Raw genomic sequence first — 18088 nt, 5'->3', positions numbered from 1 at the left:
TGGTGCCAGTAGGGATCTGAAGTCCTCATACACTCCTGAGGCACCAAGGTCCTGATGTGGGTGGCAGTTGCAGCAGCAAAGGCAAGACAGGGCCAAGAGAGAAAGGCAGAGGCACTGGCAGGACTCTCCAGCAGCAAGAGTAAATGAACTCACTTCCCAGTTGGCAGGACATGGTACTCAACAGTTCAGCAAGATCTGCAGCCCCCTGGAGACAGACACAGTCCCTTCTTCATCCACGTTCTTGATCCCTCGCACTCAGAGAGTAGCCAAAGACACAAGCAGGATGATTTTTGTCTCTTCCACTGGGTGCATGATCTTAAAACCAGCCTATACTTGAGGAGGAAAAACCCAGCTTGGCTTTCTGGTTCCCACCCGGAGAGATCAGGGCTCACAGAGGGGAAAAGCCCTGTTTATATTCCAGCTGGGCAAGCAGAGCTTGTAATCACATCCAGCCCTCCAGCCTGCTGTGCTCACTCTTAATCCCCTTCCCTGCATGGGGCAGCACCACGACTCAGGTGGAAACTGTGTACAAGGTCCTGGGGGCAGGTTCACAAGGGGAACTGGGACACAGCACTGGGAATTCTCTGGGGCACCATTTCCCCTCTCCAGTATGATTTCAAACATGTGCTAAGCAGGACAACTCTTCTTTCATCAGAAAAGAGCAAAGAGAGAACCAGGAGAGCTTGATCTTAGCTCAGCTAAAGTCACAGGCTCAGGGCTGGAAAGAACAAGGGTCCCAAAAATAAAGGGCTGACAGAAATGCCACCAACACCTGAGACCAAGGCTGGAGACAGCCAAAACCCAACAGTCCCACCCATGAATGGAGGAGTTCAGCTCCTGTTTATCCCAGCACAGGGACCCCTACAGCTCCCAAAACACCCCAGCACATGTCTGAGAACAACCCCCATCCCACTGGATCACAAAGAAGCAAAATGGGCTGGCATTGGGACTGGGACCACAACATCGAGGAAAGGGCTCTGAATATGAAGTGGGCTCATTGCCTATGCACTGGTTTCAGGAGAGCTGCTCTTCTCCTGCTGTGTCTGTATATAATGGTGCTTACTGCTGGGCTCTACACACACTTCTTGCTTTTGGTTAAGAAAACACAGAAATGGCCCATTCCCAGGGACTCCCAGCCGTGGAGAGCCCTGAATGTCCTCCAAAACTTTATCAGATGTGCAGAAACTCCACATGTACAGTCAAAAATAGGTTTACTGGAATGTCTTTAGTCACAGCTGTAAGCAGCAATACTGAAAACACTGAGCTTGTGCATTCCCATGGCAGGACCAGAAAGTCTTCTGGATTGTAAAACCGAATTTCTTTTTTTTCTCCTTTTTTTTTTTAACACGAGAGAAACAACACCCTTGCAGTTCTCCACAGAAGAGCCAGTTTCCTGTAATATATTGGTATGTTTCTCTTCAGACATTTATCCCCTCTTTTTCTCTGATCAAAGGACAGAGTCCCCTCTGCCTTCCACAGCAGGGAGCTTCTTGAACAGTATTATTATTAATATTACAACTCAACCATATATACAGATAGATTGTAGTGGCAAGTAGCCAGCTCCAAACCAGAGACCCAGAGTTCCCCAAAACAGGCGATTTGGGATCTGAATCTTCTGTTATAAAAAATAAGTCTGACGGGAGGAACAGGTACTCGACCGGAAAAGGGCTGTTTGGCAGTTCCTAAAGCGCTCCGTTAGAACTGGCCGCTTGCCACCTCCTCCTGCTCCTTGCTCCCGGGAGAAAAACAACTTCAAAGCTATATACAGATATCTCACTTAAATTACACAGCAGTTTGGATATCCCAGAGGCTGCTCCAGCGAAGCCTCCAGCTGCCCCGTCAGGAACGGTACTTCAGGACTATGGGTACTGGAAAACACAAAGGAACAAGCTCTCACCACACACCCTCATGTGCACACCCGGCCCTGCCAGGGAGCCCCCCCGTTTCTGTAGCGACAAACACTGAGCAGCTGCGAGCAGAAGTGTGTTCCCAACCTCAAGCTAAAGCAATCTGCTGCCTGCACACACACTAGACAACATATCCTGCCACCTTCATCTCCTTCCAGCTTCCTAAAATTAAACCAGATGGGATTTTCCATCAGTCTCTCTCTTTCCACCCTGCTGCCAGCTCTGCCTCTCCCTTGCTGCAGGCTGTGTGTCAGAAGGACAACAGGCCGTGAGGGCTTTGCTGAAGGAACATGGACAGTTGCAGAGCTGCCCCCGGCCACCTCAGTGGGAGGAAAACCCTCTAGACTCAGTGGTCCAGAAGGGCTGAGCTGCCATGCTGGGCTGCCTGGATCCCTGGAGCACATCATTCTGCAGAGGGATGAATTACTTCTGCTGGAAGAAACACGCTCTGGTCATTATTAGCTGTTTGGTAGGAAAACCAGTGACATCTTGGCTCTGGGGAGCTCCAGGAAGGGCAGAGGGCAGGGGAAGGGACCAATGGCAAAGCCAAAACAGCTACTTGATGAAAATTAAGCAGCTTAGGGGAAGAGCGTTTGTAGACAGCAGGCTCATGGCAAGATGACTGCTACATGTGGAGATGCCTTTGGAAGACATTGCTTTGGTCTGAAACTTTTCCATTTCCTCCCACCAGCCTTGGCATCAGTCAGTGCCAACCCTGGATCAGTACAAGGTTGGCAGGGCAGTGCTGGCTTTCTCTGGTCAGAGTCAGCAGGACTCGGTCTGAGCCTTGCAGAGAAGGGGCACAGAGTGGCCTACAGACACCACTTAGGATGGCTTAAGGCAGAGTGGGGCCTGATGGAGTGGCTCAAGTGCACTCCCCCAGGGACAGGAGCACCATGGTGTCCCAGCATGGAGTACCATGAATATTTCAATGCCAGACATGGCTGGGGTGATCTGGAGCTACTCACCAATGATCACGAGCAGGAGAATAACCACCACCATCGCTATGATCGCCTTCATCTGCAAGGGGAGCACACAGGCATGTTACACAGGGTGCCTGGGGCACCTGCTTTGACCCAAAAGGACACCTTTGCCTTCCAGCATCTTTTCAGCTGGAAAGCAGAGCTTCTCCATCCCTCCCAGGAGCAGGCAGGTAACCACCCTTCCATAAGCCCACCCCTGCCTGTTCCCGTTCTTGCTCACCTTACAGTCTCGCCACCACATCTGCCTCCGGAGGTGCTTGGCTCTTTTGCTAAAAGCTGCTGCATTGTCTGATAGACTGTCTAGTAAAGGAAAGGAAAGAGGTAGGTGATTCAGTGGTGCACACACAGTCAGAGCACCCACTCTTTCTAACTCCACTGAGTTTTATGCAATTAACTCAGTGTTAGGGGAAAAGACCCAACCACAGTGTGATTCACCAAAGCCCCAGCAGGTGCCAGTGTGACGCCCTTCACCAGAGCACACACAAGACAAGTCGTATGGAATTTGCTCTGCAAGCCAGTGGACAGTGCCAGGAGACAGACCAATCTACCTTTGCTTGAAGGACCTACTAGATCACAGGACACAGATGCCCCCAACCTAACACCTCTGCACAGAGCAGCAGAAGGTGAAGGTGGAAAGAATGTTGACAGAAAGTCTGATCTGCACCCCAAGGCTGGGAAACACCACTCCCAAGAAGGACAGCAATACAAGCCCAGGTCTGTCATTAGATGCTTTCTGAACCGAACCAGGTAACCTGGCCCAGCAACCAGGAAAAGAGGTGGGGAACAGGCCAGCAGAGCTGCATTTGGGATCGCACCTGATTTATCCTGCAGGTCATCCAGCCGCTCGCCTCTCTCGATCACCTTTGTGATGTTCTCCTGCATGACATCGATGACCTCGTCCACCTGGTTCTGGACACTGGGGCAGAGCACAGGCAGCGTGAGGGGCAGAACTGAGCACCGCAGGCTGAGCATCACAGCTCAGAGCTGCCCAGAGCTCACCCACAAAAATGAAAGGGCACAACAGTGGAGAGAGGTCAATGGGATGCTGAGGAAGCCAGAGGCATGGGGTGAGTCTCCAGCAATCTCAGGAAGGGCCAGGGAACACAGGGGGCTCAGAGAGAACACTGGGAAGTCAGCAGAAGGGGTAACCCTCTGTAACACACAGTACAAAAAGGCACTAAGTGCTGTTGGTGGGCACCTCTGCTGCAGAAGAGCTCACAAAGGGGGAAAAAGGTATAAAACCCACACCTTATCTTTCCATATTTCATAGAACCTCACACCACACCTTTGCTTGTTAACTTGGGGTGAAATTAAATCAAAGTGCACTCCCCTCTCTGGAAACTGAATTACTAAATTAAACCCACTCTGCCAGGGGCATCAAGTGGACAGCAAAGGAATGGCTGACATGAACTAAACCAAGCTACAATTCATCTTCTCACAGGTTATGCAACTCTGTGGGTAGTCACTTCAGTGAACAGTAGCCTAAATCACACCCGGAGGGTTATTAAAAATGTATTTATTCACTCCAGGAAAAAAAAAAACACACTGGCAAGAGAGAAGAATTTTCCTGGTGGAAAAATACTGCTACATTCTGGTTTGTATTTTGGAGCTAATACACTTTTATTTTCCTGGAGATAGAAATAAGAATTTCCTTGAGGCCCTGGGGATCCAATACATTGTTTGAGACATACCGTTCCCAAAAAGTCAATGGCAACAGCAGGATCTTGGAGGCAACACTACACACAGGGCAACAAAACAGAAATAGCTCCAGGCCACTCACTCTGCAGCAATCTTAGCTTTGATGGCTTAGGTTGCCTCGATTAAAAACATTTAAGCACTTTAAACATATTGAAATGTATCCAGCAGTACCTAAATATGCAGCACAAACAGGCCACTTCAGCAGCTCTCCACCTTACCCTAAGCTCAGAGCACTTGGAATGAGAGGAACAGCAGATCCTCCCCCATGGCCTGGGAAACTGCAGCCAAGACAGACTGGGAGCAACTGGCCCAAGGCCAGTCAATGGGGCACTGCAGAACCAGGAACAGGGCTCTGTCCTAGCCCCCATGCTTCTAATTAATTAATTAGAGGCATAGGTTCACACTGACCCATTTCTCCTGCCTCCCTCCCAGCTGCCTGCCTCTTACTGAGCACACACTTGTGTCGACGAGGAGCAGCTGCAACAAGCAACAGTGGTCACAATGGAAAAGCATATGCCTTGCTCACATTTATCTACTGTTCCAAGAGCAGGCAAGAAAAGTCATTAAAAGGCTGTTTTCTCCCCAGAAAGCTCTAGGAAGAGCTCCAGATTTTTGAATATGATGGGGTTTCCCATCTTAGCCTTTCAGGTCGAGCTCTGTAGCACCATTGCACTGTGGCCCAGGCAACCCCTCTGAAGCCAATTTCTGAGTCAACAGCCTTCATATGGCACATGCTGGACTCCAGCAGCACACATAAAAATTTGGTTTATTTAGGACAGCACCAGAAAGGAACCTGCCTTCCCTGTGCTGCATCACAGAGTCCGTGGGAGCAGCATCTCTCTTGAACCCACCTACACTGTGCGGCGGCAGCTCCTGCCTTCCACAGTGATGGAGTTCCTTATCTAGAGGGGATAAACACCCTAAACACCTCTCAGCAGGAACCTACCCCGTGCCCAGGAGCCTGTTCTGATCCACGATTTGTTTTTCAAGGTATGAGGTGAGTGGCACAGCTGCCACTGTTGGGAAAACAGTGGTGGCGCTGAGGACACAGCCTGATGCTGTCTGGGAAACATGTGGCAGTGCCCTGTGGAGCAAAGGGTCCACCCCACGCAGCCCTCTGGCCCATCCTTGGGACAGCAGGTGAGGAGGAGGCATGTTCTGCAAGGGGCTTTCCTTACCTCGGCACAAGTCCCAGCTCGGAGTTGCCAGCAACACAACTCCAGCTTGGGGTGAGAGAGGAAAAGCAGAAACATCTGCTACCCCAGATGAGCCAACTTGGCAAAACCTCTGACGCCTTAAACATCGGCTTCACAGGCAGAAGTCTACATTTGCAGTATGTAAATGTTTCTAAAATAATTTACTGGCTTGAAAGTAGAAATTTCCTCCTACAACAGATTTGTAACCAAGTTATCCTGGTACAACTAACAAGTGGGAGCACACGAGGTTATGGTGCATCCAGGAATGTGCAGAGCAATGCAACACCACCTGTATCCTTGCCAGTACAGGTCAGAGCCTGGAGAGATGCTGCTGCAGTCCTGGGACACCCCAAAGTGTTGGAGGCAAAGCAGGCAGGTACCTGACTTCAAGCTGCTGTGGTGCATACCAGCATTTGGGAGAGACCTACGGAGCACAGACCCTTACTGCCCAAGCTGCACCTCAGCATCCCCTCCCTTCTCACTTGAGCTGCTGGCAAAACACCAAGAGCCTTTGCTACCTTCCCAAACCCTAGGCTGGCTGTTAACTGTCCCCAAGAGAACAAAACATTTCACAAGTGGAGAATGGAGGCACAGAGAAATCAAGGCTTATAAACTCCCACAAATGTTGAGGTTTTGAACTTCCATGGAACACAGATGCATTTGAGCAGCCCAATCAATACCTTTTGGCATCTGATGTAAAAGAGAACCCTGGGAAAAAACAACAAAACAAAAACCAGGAGGGAGCTGAAAGATGCCCAGCCTATGCATGAGCCCAGCAGTTTCAGAACAAATTCAAAAATTCCCACTAGTTTGGCATGCTTGAGGCTGGAAACTCAAGAAGAATCAAGAAGAAAATATTTTCTTGCTTTATTTGGCAAAAGGGAACGAATCCTCTAATTCAAAACGTATTTCCTGTCGGGGAGCTACTGGCTTTTGACACATAGACTTCATGTGCTTCACCCCAGGCAGATTTCCAAGAGAAATAAAATAGAATAAATACCTGCCAGGAAAGGGAGAAAGACAAAAGCATAAAATGTCTCCCATGACCCTCCTTCTTACTAGTAACTGCAAACATGATGCTTTTAACAAGGACAGCAAGCACACACTGTAAGAGCAACAGGAGACCCAACGGTGCTCAGCTTGGTTTAGACTCCTCTTTTCTTGTGCTTTGCTGTACCAGAGTGGGAGGAATATGCCTTTCCATTTTGGCCATACTGGTTAGGTACTGAAAACTCCCTGGGCTGGTCAGGGTGTTGGGCTGACAACAGTGCTACTGCATTCTCCAGATGCCATGAACAGGCCATGCACACGCCACAGGATGTGCTGCCCAAGGCTGCTGCTTGTCTCCAGGCTGGCTGTTTACAGCCAGCATGACACGCTTCTGTTTTCCACCCCAGCCATATTAATAGTGCTGTGTATTTTGGTGCAAAGGACACCCAAACGCCCCTCGTTGTGGCAGTAACCCAGGGAAGAGGGAACAGGGTGGAGAGCCAGGGCAGATGGAAGGTACAAAGGCAGGAGGCCAGCACTGCACAGAACTGCCAGAGCCACTGCTCAGCAACAGTGTATCAGCACTGAATCATGCCACAAATCCCTGGCTTTAAGTTGCTGCTTCGTCCCAGCTGTGAGGAAAACAGCAGTCTGTGATTCCCTGAAGCCTTTCAGTCATGGAAAGGATTATTTCCAACAATGATTCCCATAAACATGGTCTCGGTATCACCTCCAAATGAAAGCCTGCGCTGTGGCTGGGGCCCACTGCACAACCAGCCACCTGCCATGAACAGCCAGGCCCTGGGAAGCTGCTGTCAACTCTTGCCTTCAAACCATTCCTCAAACTCTCCCCTTCCTCAGGGCCTGCAGAAAGACAGAGCCACCAAAGCCGAGCCCTGGGGCCAGGGATGCTGGTCACCCCCAGCAGAACAACAAGGGAATCACAGGGACCAAGACCTGGCTCCTGGGATACCTCAGCAGTGTGCTGAGCCTCAGCACCAGCACTAGCAGTCTCCAGAGAGCACAAACATCAGCAATGAAACAAATCAAGCAGTGCAGAAAAGGGGGTGATTTTAGTGGTGCTTTTGAAAAGATGGCCTGTGATTAGATGCTATTTTTCTAAATAAAAGAAGGGCAGGTGGAAGATGAACACCCCACTTCCCCTGAAAAGGCACTAAGAGCTCTCACACACACATTCAGGAAAGGCAAAGAAAGGAGTTCAGCTTTCCCTTACCTCTTGGTAACTTTGGGGAAAAGGATAAAAGCCTATTAAAAGCCGCCTTTCAGTTCCTGCCCACCCCAGGGATGGGAGATCTCAGAGGGAGCCCAAGTGACTCCATGTGGCCTCTCAGTTACCAGAGGAGAGTCCACCCTAACCAAGCAGCTTCCAGACACATCAGGACGAAACACAGCATGGAGGGGACTGACACTTCCTCCTGCCACTGTTGCCGACTGTAATTCACCTCTTTCCCCTCCGAAGTTTGCAGTGTTCCCCACAGCTGAGCCAGCCTTGAGGGTCTCTGCCACCAAACTCCACCCTGAATCAAGACCTTTTACTGCCAAGGACAACTAGGAAAAATTTTCAGCCTTGACCCTCACATTCAACATGTTCCACACCTTTGCTCCCATCACTCTTTCCTCTCCCAAGTCCTCCATCCAGTTTCCTTTTACGCCTGTCTTCACACTTTGATCCTCCAGCCCTGTACAGCTACAGCCTCTCTAGCTTTGCCCAGCTATGCCTCAGCTCTCCAAATGTTCAAATTCCTCCTTAAAATGTCTTTTGCTTACAGTTTTTCAGCAGCTGCCCAACCTTTTCTTTGTTGAAACCAGAGCAAACTGGCTCCCCAAGAGACCAGGCATCGATTCATCGGCACGAGATCAGAAACGTAATAATGAGCTCCATGACGAGAAGCGATGAGTGCATGGCACACGTGCTTATTAAACAAAGCAGTCAGCATTGATGAGAGCAGAAAATAAACACTGTTCTATAATAAATGTTCTAGATACTGAATAGACGTAGCCACTTGCTACCCCAAGGGACATATTCCATTCCAGGTCCACTATCCAGGCAATCTCTGGCAGTGGGCAAGTCTCAGGGGTGTTGGGCATGAGTCACACCACACCTTTGGACCCACCAGTTCCTGGCTGAACGCCTCTTTCATTTTCCTTCCTCTCCACAGGTGCAGTGCCATCCTCTGCCTAAGCCCACGCTCCTGCCTGCCAGGCCAAAACTGTGGGAAGAGAAGAGCTCCTGTTTTTCCCCAGCACACAGGGAAGGCAGAAGATACTGCAATTCCTTTCCAGCAGAGGAGGATGAAGGGGCAGACATTATCCCCTCTCTACCTCATTTACTCCCAGTCAGCCTGGCTGTGCCCTAGAAAGCAGACTTTATCCACTCTGGCTTATTCCAAGGATCAGTTCACCTCTACCAAGTCTCCTCACATGCTGGAGGGCAGACAGACCCCTGAAAACTCAGGGCACAGTGACCTGCCCACTGCCTGTCGTGTATCTTGAGTGCCCTTCGCCCCTGCAGGTAACGTGGCGAGCGGGCACAGACAGGCACTGCCTGATGCTGACACTGGCAGTGAGTCATCCCAGAGCTGTGCTGGCATCTTCCTGGCATGGAAAACATCCCTCACGAAGAGCCACACTCAGGCTGCAAACAAGACCCAGTCTGAACAGCCCAGTCATAAGGCCCCACACAGAGCTCTGTTCTGGCTCCACAGAGACCAGCAAAGGAAACAGGGCAACACAAACCAGGGGGCTGAGAATATCCTCCCACTCTTAATTAAGTACCACCACCTCACCCCTCATAGGAAAGGGCAGGGAAAACTGGAGCCCTGAACAAGCATCATCCATGAAATGACTCCGTGGGAGGAGGATCCAGAGTGTTCACTCCTCCCTTCTTGCCCTAATCCTCCTCCTGTAATGGTTTCCTGTTTTCCAGCTGCTTTGCCCCACTGAGTCACTGCTCATCTCCAGGTCACCTCTATCAGGTTTTTATCTGGGGAAGAGGCCAGAGGACCAGCTGCTGCCCAAAAAACACAGTGCTGGTGCATTCCTGCCCAACTGCTTTCCTGAAACATTGAGGACCATGTTACAGGATGAAGGAAAAAAGCCACAAAACAATAAAAAGTTGTGCTAGTGAAGGCTAAAGTTCAGGGCTCTAGAAAAAGAGCCTCACAAAAGCATGGAACAGCTCACCACCAGAACCCAGCAAGGGCTTCAGAAACTCCACTAAACTACAGTGGATATCATCTTTTCCCTTTGTCTCTGTCAGTGCTCAACTTCTTGACACCTTGCATCAAATTCAGATTTCCTTCAGCTGTGGGCACATAGGGTAGGACATAACAATTAGAAGAAAGCAGGCACAAGGAACATTCCTTCTAAGAACTACACAGAAATACTTTGGTAAGACAGCAGCAGGGGCTCACAGCACTAGAATAAATTATCTGTGTGACACTGAGGAACAACAACTTACTGCCTGATCTTGTCATTCCTGGGTCCAAACCTGGGTCCAGAAGGCCCCCTCCTGCAGGCAGAAAAGATCAGTCAGGATGGAGGATACAATGAAAACATGTTTTTAAACGAGACTCAAAAGATGCACAAGAGAGAACCAACGCCTTGTGGATGAAGGATTGTTTTCATAGCTCCCATGAGTCCCTCCCATGTCTGAGGATACGTGGGACACCCCACCTTACAAAAGGTCACACCTATTAAGATTTAATTCATGCTCAATGCCAAGGCTCTAGGAGATCATCCCAAAGGAATCAAAGGTTTTGATTCCCAGTCCCAGAGCTGCAGGCAGGCAGGACGTGGTATTCCCTACAGCAGCCGTTCAGGAACTCACAAGAAAAAGTCTTCCTCTTCATCTGAGTCTTCCTCCAACAGGTTCCTCTGCAAACACATTAAAAACAATAAGCAACCACCATGTCACACACATTTCCAGCTCTCAGGATGCAATCAGCATCCTCTGCCTGCAGGAAGGCCCTCTCTGCTCAAGGGACAGTCCCCAGCCCTGCCACCAAAAACATCAGCGCCGCCCACAGCCACCCTGCACCATCCCATCCATGCGGGAAGTCAGATCCACACTGGCTTTGGAGGACATGGTTTCTCCAGCCATCTGATAGGAGCAGGTGTAAGCACAAGGAAACACACTGGGCTCCCTGGGCAGGGAAGCAGAGTGGTCTGACAGCTCCTCTGCTCCACTCAGATTTGGTGATCCCATTAGATGGTCCAAAGGCTGATTTTTAAGAGCAATCCCACTGAAGCCTGACAGTTTCAGACAAAGACATTTACTAGAATTTGTTTCTCCTATCAGGGCAGCACAGGTTTTACAAATTGAGCTCAGGGCTCCCTGAAACATCTGTTCAGGGTCAGAAATAGTCAACAGAGGGAAATGCCACACTGAAGGCATGGGCCCAGGGACACAGCGGTGGTCCTTGAGGTACCAACAGCTGCTGCTTCTCCTGTGCACAAATTCAGGCCCCCACCTGCAAGCCTGATGATCTTATTTCAAAGCTCCCCTACATTTCCATCCTTGCCACATTTCCTCAATCAACTTAAGCAACCCGTGGGACCACACAATAGTTCCAGCCGTTGCTTCCCGCAAGGATGAGCAAAGTGCTCTTGGAACTCGGGATCCTCATCTCACTGACAGCTGTTGTGAGCTGCAGCAGCACTTAAGACCACGGTCCAAACTGAGTTTTAGCACAGTGTGACCCCAGGACAAACACATCAGGTTAAACCTGCTTTGTCTAACACAGGCAACTGCACCACTGTGACCCGTATCCACTGCCTGGAACGTCAGAGGACCTTGGCAACAGGGGAAGAACTCAGCTGTAAAGCACAGGGCGACTTCACACGAGTTCCCTGGCCAGCTGCGAGACAGAAGAGCCAGGACGTGCCCATGCCAAGCCCTGCAGAGCAGCAGGAGACTGGAGCACAGCGGGGTCTCAGCCATAGACATGGAGCAAAGGAACTACAACAGGTTCTCAGGGCAGCCTTTCCCCCTACAGTGGCTGATTTTACAACCCGCAGGTCAGCTGTGATGCTCGCACAGCCCCTCCCTGACCGAACGCCGCTGTCACAGCGGTTCGGGCTCCGGGCCCCAAAGGGCTGCGGCAGCACAGGGACCCCGGCCCAGGGACCCACACCGGGGCACCGACCCGGGCACCCCGCGGGCAGCACCCGCCCGCCGCGACCGCGCAGGGACGGCACTCACCCGCTCGCTCTTCACCGAGCCCGTCACCTCGTCGTCGTTCAGGTGCCGCTTGAATTTGGGCGGCATGGCCGGGCTGGGGATGCTTGGAGGAGGCAGCGGGGAGCGACCGGGTCACCCGCACCGGCGGGCCCGGATGGGTGGAGAGGAAGGGACAGGACAGGAGCGGAGCGGTGACCGCGCTCGGCTCCGGGCCGGGCCGGCGGGAAATGGCCGGTGCGGCGGAGGGGCCACCGTCACATCGACCGCCTCAGCGCTCCGCCCGCCGCGCCGAGCGCCGAGCTGCTGATGCATGGGCGGGGCGAGGGAAAGAGGCGGGGTCTGCAGAGGGGGCGGGGCCGCACTCCGGGGTGGAGCTTGCTGGAACGGGGCGGGGCCCCGCCGGGAGGGGGCGGGGCTGTGCCCGGCTCCTTCGGCCCCCTTCCCTTTCCCATCCCCGCGCGGCCCCTGCGGGCTTCGGATCCGGGCCCGGCGGATCCTCCCCGCCCGCAGCGGGGGCAGGTCCGCCCGCCTCGCCCCCGCCGTCACCCCTGGCACACGGCCCCGCGGCCGCCGAGCCCGGCCAGCGGCCCCGAGGAGGCGGCGGGGGCAGTGCCGGTGCCGCCGCAGGCATCTGGAAGATTCCTGCTCGCCCGCCCCCCGCCGCCCCGACCCTCTCCCCTATAAATGCGGGTGGCGGTGCCCGGCGAGCGCAGAGCGGCGGGGCCATGCTCGGGCTGTGGGTGCTGCTCTGGGGGTCCCTGGCCCTGCGCGGCCGCGCCGACACCGCGTTCCTGCGCCGCGCCCCCGACGGCGCCGGGCACTGCACCTACTCCTTCACGGTGGCCAGCCCCGTCGAGGCCGCCTGCCCTGAGGCTGCCGGCGGCGTGCCCGAGCTGCGGGCAGAGCTGGCCGCGCTCGCCGCCCGCCTGAGCCGGCTGGAGAGCCGGGAGCGGGCAATGGGGGGCTCGGGGCCCGGGGGGGCTCGGGAGCCCCAGCAAGTGGCCGCGGCCGCCCGGCTGGAGACTGCGTACGGGGAGCTGCTGCGGGCCAAGGCTCGGCTAGAGGAGGAGAAGGGGCGGCTGGAGCGGGAGAAAGAGGAGCTGGGCAGGCGGCTGGAGAGCAGCGCCCAGGAGATCACCCGGCTGCGAGCCACCCGCTGCCCCCCCGGCAGGGACGGGCCCGGCCGTGACACCCTGCGCGCCCCCGGCAAGGGTAAGTGCCGGGGCCGGGACCCCCGGGCGGCCGTGCCAACCGGCTCTGCTCCAGGGCCTCCCCACGGGCGCTGGGCAAGTCCCTTTGCAGCCCCCCATGTGGGGCACCCACTGCTGTGCCCCACTCTTGGGGACCCTGGTGGCCTCAGCCCTGCCAGGGGATCGCAGCCCATCGTACCACACCCCCTTCCCCTCACTAAAGCAGCGCTGTCAGCCAGAGCCTTCCTCATCCCATCACCTGCCCTGGAGCAGAGCGGAGACACGGGGCGCTAGTCTAGGGAGGTTTAGGAGTTTCCCCGAAGGAAAATTAAACCACACTCTTGGAGGGGAGGGGCGGGGGGGCAACAGGTGTGCCCTGCTGCAGTGGGAGGGGGCACCAGGCTCCTGACCGAGGAGACACCGGCATTCCGGGACGCAGCGGTCGGGCACGGAGCCCCGAGGGCGGCGGGGGCAGGCAGGGCAGTGCGGGGGGCTGGCCAAGTCCCTGCTCACACTGTGCTGGTCAAACTGCAGCGCCTCGCTGGGATCCGCAGCCCCTCACCTTCCAGGAGCTGCAGTCGGAGCGGACGGAGGTTCCCGTGTCCCGGCTGCTGGAGGAGACGGCGCTCGGCCGCCCGGGGGGCGCGGACTCAGGTACCCCCCACCCCCAGCTCCGGGTACCGCCCGGCCCCGCCGAGGGGCCCGCGGTGACCCCCCTCTCTCCCCTCCTGTCCTGAGCAGGCTGCGGAGAGCTCGTGTGGGTGGGAGAGCCCGTGGTGTTCGGCCGGGCGGACTCCATCGCCGGGAAGTACGGCGTGTGGATGAAGGATCCCGAGCCAGTGCCCCCCTTCACGCGGGACACCACGTGGCGCGTGGACGCGGTGGGCACCGAGGTGCGGCAGCTCTTCCAGTACGAGGAGGCCGAGCAGCTGGCCCGGGGCTACCCCGCCAAGGTGCACATCCTGCCGCGGCCCCTGGAGAGCACGGGGGCCGTCGTCTACCGCGGCGGGCTCTTCTTCCAGCCCCGCCATTCCCGCTCCGTGGCCCGCTACGACCTGCGGGGAGAGACCGTGACGGCCGAGAGGGAGATCCCCGGCGCCGGCTACCACGGGCAGTACCCCTACGCCTGGGGCGGCTACACCGACATCGACCTGGCGGTGGACGAGACGGGGCTCTGGGTGATCTACAGCACCGAGAGCGCCCGGGGGGCCATCGTGCTCTCCAAGCTGGACCCCGAGACGCTGGAGATCCGCCGGACCTGGGAGACCAACATCCGCAAGCGGGGGGTGGCCAACTCCTTCCTCATCTGCGGCACCCTCTACACCGTCAGCAGCTACTCGGCCCCCAATGCCACCATCAACTTCGCCTACGACACGGCCACGGGCGCCAGCCGGGCCCTCAGCATTCCCTTCGAGAACCGCTTCCGCTACCTCAGCATGCTGGACTACAACCCCTCCGAGCGGCAGCTCTTCGCCTGGGACAGCTTCAACATGGTCACCTACCCCGTGCGCCTCTCCAAGGCGTGAGCCGGGGCTGGGAATGCACCGGCTCAGCCCCTGTGACCCTCACGTGTGCCTTGGCATCCTGCTTCGCTCCCCAGCTCCCCCCGGCACGGCCGGGAGCACCGGCCTTGGACAGCCCCGAGTGAGGGAGGGGCCGCCTGTCTCTGCTGGCACCTCCAGCAACACCCCTCTGCACTCAAGTGCAGCAGAGAGAAATGAAGTGCTTCTCCAGAGCCTGGGGGAGTCAGAGAAACCACTCCCCAGCCTCGGTGGGTTTCACTTGGGTCACTGCAGCACCCAGCCCTGAGCTGCTCCAGTGTCCTCTGGGAGCACCCAGCCTGGCCACCCCAAATTTGGAGCAGGGAGGGCCCAGGCAGGGTGAGGGCTGGGCAGGGTGTGTGGTGGGGGCTGTCCAGGAGGATCAGCCTAAAAATACACACTTTCCCTGGTTGTGAGCAGCAATCCCCTCTTGCAAGGTTGGGAATCCTGTCTCCAGGCTCCAGCCCTGCAGAGCTCCCGTGCAGAGAGCCCACAACCCCACTGCATCCCACACCACCAGTGCCCAGGGGCATCCTGGAGCTCAGCCACCTCCAAAAATCATCCAGCAGGATCAAAAGCAGCAGGGAATACAGACACTCATTGCACAAGCCTTGTTTTATTGGGGAAAAGAAAGCAGCCAAGAGAGCAGGGGTGAGGAGTGCTGGCAGAGCATCCTGCAGCCGGGTGGCCTCTTGGTGCACCCAGCCCCTCCCGGCCACGTGCTTTGGCTTTGCAGGCCGTGCTGGGCCAGCAGCTCTGCCCACAGCAGTCCAAAACATGCTGCTTTATCTATTTATTGTAGAAATTTTCTAGGAGGCTTTTTCTTTCCCCCTGCCCTGGCATTCAGGGCAGCAGCAACCACGTCCCCCACGGGTTGTGAAGGGTCCTGGCTCAATAAACACTGCCCAGCACCGCTGCTGCCTTGCACCTTGTCTTCTAGCCTCTTTTCCTAAGGGGAAACTGTAAAGCCTTGGGTAGGAAAATGCCATATTTGAGAAGCAGCTTCTGACAGAAATACACCACATGTTGGAAAAAGTGAGAAAGGACAGAGAACACAGTGGGACACTTTTCAGATGGTCACCTACAGTAATTGTCAGCAATATGTTTCACCTCTCTGCTGTCCTCCTAACACACTGTTGTTTTAAGTGTATTTACATACAGAACATAATGAAGAACTTGGCTTTTGTGTCATCCCCACGCTTTATTTTGGAAAAATATGTGATGGCTGTAAAAAGTGAGACTCGCTCTATGCATAAGGGGTTTGTGAGCCAGAGGGTGGGCAGGGCAAGATCTGGGGCAGTAAAGCTGGGGCTCACCCAGGAGCAGGCAGGGGCTGTCAGGGACCCTCTGGACCCAGGAAAAGCGAGGCAGCAGCAGCCAGACCCTGCCAACACAGTGCTGAGCCACCCCAGCCGGGAGCTGCCCACCCAGTGCACAGACAGACAGGCAGTGAGGATGGGCAAAAGGCATTTCTGTCCCAGAACAGGATGGGAGGCGAGGCTGGAGCCTCCCTTCACCCCGCAGCTCCCTGGGGGCGTGAGCCGACCCCAGGATGAAAAGCAGGGTTTGTGCAGAGCCCTGGGGAGCAGCAGCACCTCGCTGAGCCCAGACACCGAGGGCAGACAGCCCCGGCCCGCCCCGCCCCGGGGCCTTTTCAGGCTGGGAAGTCCATCTCTTAATTGACTAAGAAAATAAATGAAGACAAGCCAATATACACAGGATTTCCAGAAAGCTGGGCTGGAGCTGAACAGTGCTGAATACACAGCTTTACTTAACAGGCTTTGGGAAAACAAGCCCTCCCCTCCTGCATCCCAGCAAGAAGCCAGCCTGAGCCCAGGGGGGTTGCTGGATCTGGGCCCAGTCACACTTAACCCCCTTCTGCTCCTGCCCTTGAGAAAAGTTACAGTCTTTTCACAGCCTGGACATTATTAAGGGGAAGAAATTTAATTACCCAAACAAAATAGTTCCCTAATTTCTGGGAGGTTCAGCACAATTCTTTCTGATGACCAGAGTCCTAGAAAACAGATTACACACCAAATCCCACACAAATTAAAAAAGCAAGAGCTACTCCAGCGTAAATAGCCAGGGGCAAGTTATCTGATTAAATGTCATAAAAATATTCGATGAACTGGGGTCAGTGACTGAAAGCTCCACCTGGCCTCAAAGGCAGCCAGGGTGGTTTGGGGTTTTGGAGAGACACACACTGAAATTGGGTTATTTGGAGGCATAAAATGCCCAAGAATTTGCTTTTAATTAAGTTTCTGCAGAAATATTACCCTCATTCAGTTCTGTGCAAGAAACAGCCCAAAGCCTGGTACATTCCCAAAGCCAGCTGTGGAAAATTTGTCTGACTTCCTAGTTACCACAGAATTTACTTCCTTTATTACCGCAGAATTTAACATTAATCCTTTTAACAGCATTTCCTTAAAAATAGAATACTCTGGTGAATGAGTTCCCATTTTTGGGGTGAAACAGGCAGAAGACAACCTCAAACCAGCACAGCTCAATTAACTTTATAGCACATTTATAGATCAAATGAGTGCCTCCATTCACTCAGTTCCCCACCCCCTCCTTTTCCCAAGTGTTTACTGTGCTCATAGGTATCCTTATGAAAAAGGCGATTTACCTGCAGTGTTACCTGCTTGGAGGTTACTCCCTGCCCATTGCTTGTTTGTGGATTACAGAATCCTTTATTTACTCCATATTGCTGCAGTTCTACCTCCAAACAGCACCAACCTGGGCAGGGCTCCAGCTCTTCTGGTGGCCCCAGTCTGCTGCTTCCTAACCCACTGCGGGGCTGGGCAGCAACACCCCTGACCAAAGGTCATCCTGCCCAACTGCCCCCCAACCCCCCTGCCTGGCTTTGCCCTTTCTTCAGAGGTGCAGAGCCAACCAGCACCTTCTCCCAAGGCAGGAATTACTTCTCAGAGACCAAACATGAGAAGGTTGGGAAGCAACAGCTGACAGTGTCCTGCCTCTCCTGAACCCCACATCCCAGGGGGGCTGGGAAGGCTCAGGCCAAGGCTCTCTCTGGCAGGAAACCTCTTGCCTTTACCCCTGGTGCTGCCAGGGGGTTGTCACTCACCAGCTGGGGACATCCCAGTCTCCTCTGCCGAGCGGCTCCTCCCTGGGGAACAACCAGCGCCAGGCAGCTCCCACACGCTGGAGATGGAACATGTGGCAACCACACCCATCAGGCTCCTTCCAGGGAGAGATGGAAGCCACATCCTGGGAGACCTTCACTGCAGAGGGAGCGTGACAGTGCTGGGGGCACAGCAATGAGCTGTTCCAGTGTTTTCCTGCTTTCCCTTGGCACACTGTGTCCGGGCGCTCCCATCATGTTCTGCAGCGCTGCACCAATCACAAGATCACCCGGGGGC

At 54.6% G+C, this 18088-nt stretch overlaps 2 protein-coding genes across 2 annotated transcripts; one reads left to right on the top strand and one right to left on the bottom strand.

The window, feature by feature from the left end:
* Nucleotides 1-1194: 1194 nt before the first annotated feature.
* Nucleotides 1195-12271, bottom strand: VAMP4 (vesicle associated membrane protein 4). Its single transcript, XM_027694729.1, has 7 exons — nt 11999-12271; nt 10625-10671; nt 10256-10306; nt 3706-3806; nt 3111-3190; nt 2876-2927; nt 1195-1868 (listed from the first exon to the last, which is right to left on the bottom strand). Exons 1-7 carry the CDS (start codon nt 12062-12064, stop codon nt 1840-1842), a joined length of 426 nt encoding a protein of 141 aa, XP_027550530.1. The 5' UTR covers nt 12065-12271; the 3' UTR covers nt 1195-1839.
* Nucleotides 12272-12481: 210 nt separating this feature from the next.
* On the top strand, nt 12482-15942 carry MYOC (myocilin). Its single transcript, XM_027694659.1, has 3 exons — nt 12482-13189; nt 13702-13821; nt 13909-15942. Exons 1-3 carry the CDS (start codon nt 12703-12705, stop codon nt 14691-14693), a joined length of 1392 nt encoding a protein of 463 aa, XP_027550460.1. The 5' UTR covers nt 12482-12702; the 3' UTR covers nt 14694-15942.
* The last annotated feature ends 2146 nt before the right edge of the window (nt 15943-18088 follow it).

The sequence above is a fragment of the Neopelma chrysocephalum genome, unplaced genomic scaffold, assembly GCF_003984885.1.
Source record: "Neopelma chrysocephalum unplaced genomic scaffold, ASM398488v2 Primary Assembly neopelma1_98, whole genome shotgun sequence".
NCBI classification, from domain to species: Eukaryota; Metazoa; Chordata; class Aves; order Passeriformes; family Pipridae; genus Neopelma; species Neopelma chrysocephalum.
Note: the sequence above shows the minus strand (reverse complement) of the source record. Positions and strands in the feature narration are given on the sequence as shown.